The sequence below is a fragment of the Charadrius vociferus genome, unplaced genomic scaffold (genome assembly GCF_000708025.1).
Source record: "Charadrius vociferus isolate BGI_N301 unplaced genomic scaffold, ASM70802v2 scaffold59, whole genome shotgun sequence".
Classification (NCBI taxonomy): domain Eukaryota; kingdom Metazoa; phylum Chordata; class Aves; order Charadriiformes; family Charadriidae; genus Charadrius; species Charadrius vociferus.
In genome coordinates, this window is record NW_009661371.1 from 1,718,597 (window position 1) to 1,728,131 (window position 9,535).

The 9,535-nt window shown below is 39.5% G+C and overlaps 1 protein-coding gene across 4 annotated transcripts in view; it reads left to right on the plus strand.

Annotated features, from left to right (window-relative positions):
- ARFIP1 (ADP-ribosylation factor interacting protein 1) overlaps positions 1-5,060 on the plus strand; it is a 40,635-nt gene extending 35,575 nt beyond the window's left edge. For 3 of the 4 annotated variants that reach the window (XM_009893687.1, XM_009893685.1, XM_009893686.1), the window contains one exon: positions 3,462-3,667. In XM_009893687.1, the coding sequence (XP_009891989.1) occupies positions 3,462-3,617 (156 nt within the window). In that variant the 3' untranslated portion in view covers positions 3,618-3,667. Of the gene's footprint in view, positions 1-3,461 lie in introns of all 4 variants that reach the window. The other variant, XM_009893684.1, reaches the window with a different exon arrangement.
- Positions 5,061-9,535: the final 4,475 nt, after the last annotated feature.

Sequence of the window (9,535 nt, forward strand, 5' to 3'; positions counted from 1 at the left end):
CTGTGCAGAGAATCAGATTGGGGAACTGATCCAGGTTAAAGCAAATATGTTGTTGTCTGGTTAGTTTTAATCTAGATCTGTTCCCTGATCCAACTGACTACATAACTGCATGAATGTTTTGCCAACAGAGGGCTAAGGTGAAACATAGTGTGGAAGCAGGAATCAGTGGCTGGACACGGGAGTGCGCAAGGCTGAGATTCTTTCATGGGAAAACTGGTTAGGTTTGCACTTGGCTTTAAGAAAATGCTTGTCGTCCAGTTCTTAGCTGTGATTGAACGTGTTTTTGCAGTGGACACCAGGTGATTTGAGATGTTACCGCTTCCCTTAGCTGGCTGCTGCTTTATAGTAGAGCTTGTAGTACAGCTTCTGTGTACAGTGTCAGACAGTTCAAGTGGTCTTTTTCTAGAAATTTAAAGTTACCTGAATGAAGCCATGGATAAGAAGATCCCACTGTCACTTTTAGGATTCATTTAGCAATCAGTTTCTGAAGGACGAGAGCAGAAGTTGTAATATCTTGAACCTCTGCAACCAGTTTGATAATAATCATAAAATTTACACTACAATGAGGTAGCTCTGGCTTGGGGATAGTACCTCATACAATGAGGTAGCTCTGGTAGCGTAAAAAATCTCACCAAAACAAGTTGTATTTTTTCAGTCCAAATCATCTGCCTCTGCATTGTCAATTCCTGCCTCTGTGTGTGTGCACACACATACTTAAGCCAAGGCCTGAATGAATTTTTAAAATTATCAGAAGTTCACAAAAGCTTTGTGTTAAAAGCTACCCTAACAAAGTACCAAATTTAGCCTCACGTTGATGAACTTGGGCTGGGAGGGTGGATTAATTACCCTTGTTTTATTCGAGTTGCTATAAACAGAATAAAACTCTTATAGCATTTTGAAATGTGCTAGAACTAGCTTGCACTCTGTACAACCCTGCATGTCAGTGACGAAAGAATCTACTCAAGAAAAAAAACTGCACATGCTAAAATTTTTGCTGTTGACTTTTAAAATCAAACTCTTGGTGGTGTTATGTTTTCCACTTGTATGACTTAATATTTTTGGGATGAAAATACAGATTTTATAGATGTAAAAAATATGTTTATAGACTTCTATTCCTACACAAGCTGAAAGAGGCCATCTTTCATGACTCTGAAAAGCTGAACTGTATGTTTGTTGAACAGGTGTAGTTAGCTATATTCTACATCTCCTAAATGTTAGAATGTCTGTCCTTCATGAATTTAGTGAAGTCTTCTATTGCAAATGAAAGAAACGTCCCAAGATATGATGTGCACTGCAGACTGCTTTCTAACCATACCTGCATCTCTCCAGTTTCTTCTTGGAGAACCCTTTGATGGAAGAACCTACCAATTTACACTGTTAATGAGGCAAAAAGCCTATTATTTCACATGTATTAAGTTCAAATTAGCCTGAATTATTAGGGGAGAAAACACAGGAGTACCAGTTTTCAAATTGTCAGAGCAACCTCAACCAAAATTTGGGTCACCAAAGAGAAATTATCACTTAAGAAGGTGCCATGGTTTCAGCTGGGATAGAGTTGGCTTTCTTGCTGGCAGCTGGTATAGTGCTGTGCTTTGGGTTTGGGATGAGAATAATGTTGACAGCGCACCAGTGTTTTTAGTTGTTGGTAAGCCATTAGGGCCTTTTCTGCTCCTCACGCCGCCCCACCAGTGAGTAGGCTGGGAGTGCACAAAATGTTAGGAGGAGACAGAGCCAAGACAGCTGACCCCAACTGACCAAAGGGATATTCCATGCCATGTGATGCCATGCTCAGTATGTAAAGCTGGGGGAAGCAGAGGGAAGGTGGGGACGTTCAGAGTGATGGCGTTTGTCTTCCCAAGTAACCATTAGGCATGATGGAGCCCTGCTGTCCTGGAGATGGCTGGAATGCCTGCCTGCCGATGGGAAGTAGTGAGTGAATTCCTTGTTTTGCTTTATGAAACTGTGTTTATTTCAACCCATGACTTTTCCTTATTTCTTCCGATTCTTCTCCCCTTCCCATGTGGGAGGGGGAGATGTGAGCAAGCGGCTGTGTGGTCCTAGTTGCAGGCTGGGGTTAAACCACAACAGTAGGATACTAAGGTCTGTACAGTTGGCAGTTCACTACTCAATAGAAAAAATAAATTGTATACCCAAAAGAAATGTCAAATTTTAGTGCTGAAGCTTTTATATATGTGCACGTGCACACATGCCCAGACCTTTGTTTCTCAAAGTATTTTATTTTAAATGTGTATTATTGCATTTCTGTGTAATAGTGTAAATGTTACACTCTTCTAGTGTAATAGCACATCTGATACGTGTTGTTTTTTTAATTTGAGATCCTTTCTTAAATGAAGGCAATAAAGTATCTCTGTATTGAGTTGCATGCATTTAAGAAAAGCACGTTAGCCAAATAGCTTGTTAAAACAGGCACAGCCAACTGGTAGGCATAGGCCAAACCTGGCCCAAGGACAGTTTTGCTTCCTAGCGTGACAGGGGTAAACTTTCCCTTGTGGGTTGTGCTGACAGATGGGGCTGTGATCCAGAACTTGCGGAGAGAAAGTTAAATCTGCTGCCTACCACATCCTCCCTTTGGGCTCAGTCAGCCGTCCTGTTCCTCTGTTCCCTTCTATGTTGGCTAAACGCTATTGGGCTCAAGGCCTTATAGGCTGCAAACAGGCACAGGGCCACCACCTTAGGGATTCGGGCTCTGTCACAAGAGTAAAGTCGTGCTGGGCTGACAGTACACTCAAGAACAAAAAGGACAGGTTTTGGCTGCAGGAGAAACTGGGCAGATACCTTTTCCTGCATGTTGCTGTTCATCATTCACAACTTCAGGTTTACTGGTGTGCTAGGATGAAAATGTTACATTTATTTAACTGTGACTTCATCAGTACTATAGCTTGTCACCATAGACCAGACTGGAAGAGAAAAAGAGTGATGCCCTCCAGCTGCTCTTGTGCTGTTCTCTCCAGGTTTTGGTTACTTCTATGACCTGTGTGTTTCATGACTACTTTGCACAAATGTTATAGTCAAGGTACTGACCAAGTACTGTAAATAATCCTGTGTTACAGGAGATGGGTGAGAAATATTGCTGGGAAAAGAACTTCAGTTTCGTTTGACTTAGGTATATGTGAGCTGGAAAACAGCAGGGCTCTGCAGAGGCAAATAAATGAACTGTATGCTTAGACAAGGCATTTGTCATGTGCTGTTTCAGGGAAGTCCATTTGGCCTACACGTAGGTATCTTAAACAGAGGTTTGGCACCTAATTTCAAGGAATCAAGTACTTGATTTAATGTTCCAGAATTTTGTATTTGCATTTTGTATTTGTATTTTTAATTTTTTATTAAATAAACCTGTATGAAGTCTGAGCATCTCAAATACACCATTTTTTTTATAACTGGCCTGTGATGTTGTTAACATCTGCCTCCTCCTCTTAACCTATGTCTATCCTTGCCTGCAGGTTAAGGTATTGCACAATCAGCTTGTTCTGTTCCACAATGCCATTGCGGCATACTTTGCTGGGAATCAAAAGCAGCTTGAACAGACACTTAAACAGTTCCACATCAAATTGAAAACTCCAGGAGCAGATGCCCCATCCTGGCTTGAAGAACAGTAATCGGATCAGAGAAGAGGACCCAATGTTAACCTAAAAATCTTTAAATCTGATGATAATTAAAGGTTGGGGTTGAAGGACTGTTGTAGTGATTCTTGCACAGACAGCTTTAATTTTTTTCCCCTTTTATAATACTGTAAAACTGAATTTGGTGGGAAAGTGGGTGACTTCAAGGTAACCAAACATAATTTCTGTCATTTCAAAAATATAGAGCACTCGTTTTTTATGTGAAGGTTGGTGGTTATTTCTGTAACTGGGGTGGGGGAGGGAGGGAGGGGAAAGAAAACTACTATAGATTTGCACTGACAAATGATGTTTGTGATTTCTGGTCATTTTGGTGGCTAGTCAAAATATTTCCAAATGGAGGTTTACATGATTTGTACCAACATCTGGTATTTTATAGATGAATATAGAAAACATCTTTAGTAATTTTCATACGACTTTTAAAAAGGAAAGAGTTAAAAGACTATTTTGCAAATTAATAATATAAGGCCTATATGCGATATCTGCATATAAGGCAACAGTGGCAGATGGCTCATTGACTAGTGGAATTGCAGCAAATGCCTTTTTAAAAGATGTACCTTTCCATCATAGGTTCAAAAAAAGAAAAGAAAAACACTAAAGCGAGAATCACTGTCAGTCTGAGGCTTCTAAGCACACATTTTTGCTTTGCACCAAGTGGTTTGCTGAGTGAGGCCAACCATGCAATGTACTAATTTCATTTAAAGTTTTACTTTCTCTATGAAACAAATACCGTACTAGCCTTAAATCACAGGTATGTGCCTTTTTATAAGATCATATTTTCCACCAGTGTACATAATCCAAGAACCCTTTCGTGTAATGGTTTGTCAATTCCCAACAAGGGGAAGGAGACTGTAAATGCTGTTTCGTTTTACAGTTAGAACGAGTTAAAGCTTTCATTAACCTTCATGGACAGGTATGGTTTTGAGAGAGGAAATCGGGCCAGTATGGTTTTTCTATTTAACTGAAAAGCATACTTTGGTAATGGGAGTGACATGGAGGATACTTTTTTAATTTCTCCATCAATCGTGTAGTCCTTAAATGTAAAGTTCTATGTCAATTTTATCATAGACATTTTAAATTCAATATATTGGAGTCCTCATTTGCACGTTATGTTGCTTTGTGTTCTATTAAGTAAAATGAAATACTTCAGATATGTTATTTACAACGGTGTGGATTGTATGATTTATGTACTGTATGTTCAAATGCCTTTCAGCTGACGTTCTTAAAGTTTTCAGTGCTTAACACAACTGTAATGTAACTGTAAATCAAACTTTTTAATCATTCCTCATTAAATTCTTGGCCTGACAGAGCCTTCTTTATGTTTTTGTTCTGTCAGAATCTCTTGTGATAGTTTATTTACGTTCCCCAGAATGTATATCCTATGTGAATTTTGTATTCATATTAAAGGTGTTTGCAGTCAAACTTCCTTGACTTGTGATGGTTAAGAGTACAACCCCGCTTCTGCACTGAAAGTCCCATTCTCCTGAGTTGCCTACCCCTGCCCCAGAATTTCTGGTAAAGCAGTACTAGGTGCTAACGCTGCTGTTTTATTTCAGGATGATTTAATACTGTGGAAGTTCAACTTGCGTGAAAACTCATAGTGAAACAAATCTTTCAGTATATGTAATTCTGAAAGTTGCAAAGGAAGTTTACATTTACAGCTTCTGTGAAGCCGTCGCCTCCCACTGTCTCTGAATCTTGGCCATGCCTATGGTATGATGGTGCAAGAAAAGTTAGCTGTATAACTACAGGTGAGCTAGGAAATGCAGATAGCAGCGTTCTAGCGAGGATGAAGAATGCAAACCTACTGGCTACCATAAAATACCAGCTTTCAGAACGCTATAGGAAAAGGATATGTATGGAACATGTGCCTTTGGTTTCTATCTCAGATTCACGCGTCTCCTGCTGAGGATAGTCCCTGCCCAGAAGGATCTGATCTGTCAGAAATGGTAAGAGTGAACTTGAACCTGCGATGGCCTTATGCAGGAATGGCCCGTGAGGCACTGTAACCCTCAAACTTTTGCAATGACTTAAAACTGCTAGGGTCTCTTCACCTGGAAGAAAAGGTTGGACGAAAGAGATTACTCACTGAAATCTGTGTATAGTTTAATACCAGGGAGAAGGAAGAATGACTTCCATTTTGCTCACTGAAGCAATTGTTCTAACGGATAACCTCAGTGAGAAGGGTTCTGTGTTCAGCTGATCGATAGGATATTAAACTGATTGCCTTTTGTAGTACTTAAATTTTCTTTCTTTGCTCCGATTCAAATATATGGGCTTATGAAATACGTCAAGTTCATGTCTTGTCTTCAAAGTTAACTCTTTGGATCTAACCAAATTTAGAAACTTCTGCTTCTGGACATCATACAAGGAAGACACTTTTGAAGTTTCTAATGGGAAGTAATTACAGTTGTCAGCTTTTCTGATACTAACAAAAAAGCTGTATAAATATCTTAAGATTGTAATGCTGGCGTTTATCTGGATAGACAATTGTCAGGGTGGATTTTTTTTTTTGTTTGATATGGAGGGACATGCCCACCCTAGTAGAGTCTTGTCTGTGAAAGATCTAATCTCTGTTACAAGTTACCACTTTAGTGCTTCTGGTGGTGTGTGAGGTTTCTCAGGAAGAAGAAGAATTTAAAGCAGTTAATAGCGTTTCAGATATGCCCTTGTAGCTGCTCTACCAAACCGAGATCCAGGGAGCAGTTTCATTTCTCAATTTACAGTATGGTCACTGCACTCCCAGCTTGTTTGAAACTTGTAGCTCCTGTTATTTTGTTTGTATGAATTCTACAAACAGCTCTTCTGCTCTAAAAATGCTCTTTGGCACGCTTCATGCTTTGTCAAGCCCTTACAAAGAACCTTTCTGGTTATAAAATGTATCTGTAGTCATATTTGAAGAGAGTCTGTGCAAGCAAAGTACAGTAGCACACCAGTATCATTAAAGTAGCAGCTTGATTTCAATCTTCTGTCAACTGGTTTTCCCACCAACCTTATCTCTGTTCTGTCTCTGCTTCGAAAAATGATCAAAGTAATACAAAAGGCAAGCTAAATGTTCCCCTCGACTCTGTTTTGAACTGAACTGGGGGCATGTTCAGTTGTTACTCTCTGCTTATCTGCTCTTGTTCCTTATTGTGGTGTTACAAGAATAATAAGGTATTATAATTATTTAGCATTCCTCATCTGCAATTATCTTTAGGATTTTTTTTTTTAGTCTGGTTGTTTTTCCCATGCTGCGTGCTTGATGTGGAGGTTGTACTAGTCACAGATTATTTTTTTTTAATTAGTCATTAATCTTTTCATATTTTCTGATTGCCCCCACGCCAAACTTATCCAACTACTGACAGCTAAGTTGTGTCAAACTGAAAGCTGATTTATTTTTTTTTATGAGAAGATCCACGGAGGAGTTGACTGTTCCTTGGTTTATATTTCTTTGTTCTCCTTGTTACTTGTCGTATTTAGTAGCTCTTTGACATCTCTGTGTTCTTTCAGGTGTTGCCGTATTAAAGCGAGTAGTGCATAGAAAGCATGTTTCTGTGTCTGCGACGGTGGTCTCGTTCACCTCACTGCACCTGTTCTCGCCAAGGTCTTTAATATTTTGTCAGTCTTACATAGGAATCAAACAGCCAGGTGGATGGGGTATGTCACCATGGCAATAGTCTGAAGTGAATTAAAGAAGTACCTTACCCTCTAGCATAAGAGGAGCAAGCTGGATGGCTTACGCCTGCCTTGGAGAAGGATAGCATAAATTGATGGAGCAGCAGTGGAAAGGAAAAGCGATGTGTTGCTGTTTCATCAGAGTCCCTATACTGAAATGCAGAGAAGTGTATGAACCTTGCAGAGCAATGGCCTTGGACATAAAAGCTCACTCTGGTTTGCAAATCTTTTGTTTCCTATGGGTGAGAGTACTGGCACAAAAGCATTACTTTTTACACTTTAAAAAATATAATTAAGGAGGCAGGAGCAGCAACAATTCTGTGCTGTCCACTATTGGTAGCATATTTCTGTTAAGTACTTAGCTCAGCAAAATATATGTTCAACTTTTCTTAATCACTGTGGGTGCAAAAAACTTTGTTTTCTGAGCAAATACACTCTGTTTCATCTTTTTATGAGAACCTATTTTAAAGATAAGAGCTATTGGAGGAATGGAAATATTTGATATTCCAGTAGAAGCAGAAAAAGAGATCAAGAGTATCTTTCCAGAGTTCCCTTGTACCACTGGGTGGTAGAACTTAGATGGGTACCAGTGTGGCTGTATGATAACATTTCTTAATTAAGTGCAGAGATCAGATACAGAACACAGTAAACCTGAAACAAATTTTTAGTTCGGGTTTGCCCTGTTATTAGTGTTTATGCCAGCATAAATCCATCAGTTCAGAGGAACAGTTTCGGCTATCAGCAGCGTGTTCGTAGTAAATGGTACTTAACAAATGGTATGCCTTACTGTGCTAATTAAAAAAATAATTATACACCTTGCTACCTTTTAAAGAATACTGAAGGCTGTAAATTCAAGCACTTAAGAGATAAATAATGCTAAAAACTAGCGTTGCCTGTTCAGTCTTGATTTGCCTTTCTTATATGTGTGTGCATCATGCTAGTTTTATGTAATAGTGGTAATTAATTGGGGGGGTTTGTTTCAAGAGGTTAACTACCACAGTGCTTAATTTTGAAACCAAATAGAACTTGGATTCAATGTATCTGAAGTGTCACAATTAACTTTCTCTCCTGCCTTTTGTCCAAACACTGTAGAAATGAGGGCTTGTAATGAAGATGATGATACCTTTTGTTCAGGTGGTATAAATGGCTTTGTTCCCATTAGATCTGTTCAGTCATTACGTTTGTGTTCAGCCTTAAGCATTCGAAGCTCTTTGTGCTCTAGAGAAAAGCAGAGTTTACAAAATACACTTTTTTTTTTTCTCTCATAGGAAAAAAAGGAATGCATTAAAAAAAGTAGTTATCTTGAAAACTGTCTTGAGCATTTCATTAACTAGAAATCTTAAAATATTAATAGCAGGATTTGTTTTTGTAGTATAGCAACCCATCTAAATGCTATCTGCTCTAGGGAGGTGCATTTGTTGCTTATTATAGGTGGGGCTGCTTGATCTACCTATTATTAAAGTTGCTTCATACTTCCTACTGTAGAGACCTGTTTTCAGTTGTTTGTAACTCAGATGAATTTTAGCCATGTGGGCAAAATCTTTGCCTGCTGAGTGTTCACATTTTAGGGGGGAGGAAAAATCAGCTAAAACCTTAAAATTAATTTGCTAACATTGCGTTTTGGAAAAGTTCTGGGGGGGGGAAACAAACCACCACCACAGGGTGAGGAAAAGTTTAAGAGTTTAACTTCACATCCGGACTGGCTCCAGGTCCTCTGCTGCCCTGTTCGGTTTTGGGGTTTTTTTTAATACAATGCCATTATGCAAGTCTCTTGTTTGGCTTGCTCTTTCCGTCTTTTCGAGTGAACATTTGTGCTCATGACTGGCAGCAATGAAAACAAGTCCCTTTGGTTCCAACACAAGCAGCTACAGTCCAAGCAGCAACGCGCTTCCTCGCTGACGACCTCAGGGGTGACCCGACACTCTCGAGGAATGTCCGTGCTGGCTCAAAGCTGAGTGTGTCCTCCCCAGCTGCCGCGAACCCTGCCAAGCGGAGATGTTGTGTGGCGTGATATGAATCGCCATTTACCGCAGCTGAACTGTTTTCACTCAGTGAATTTTGAGCTTAAATGACCAGGTTCTGACATCACATTCCATAAATTTTCTTTTTGTTCTAATTTTTTTTTCTTCTTTTTAAATCGAATGACTCAAACAAGCTGTCTTGCCAGACCAGTAGGTCAGATCTCTGGCTGCAGAACTGTTGTAAGTTGGGGTGGTGTAACCTCAGCCACCACAGGCCTG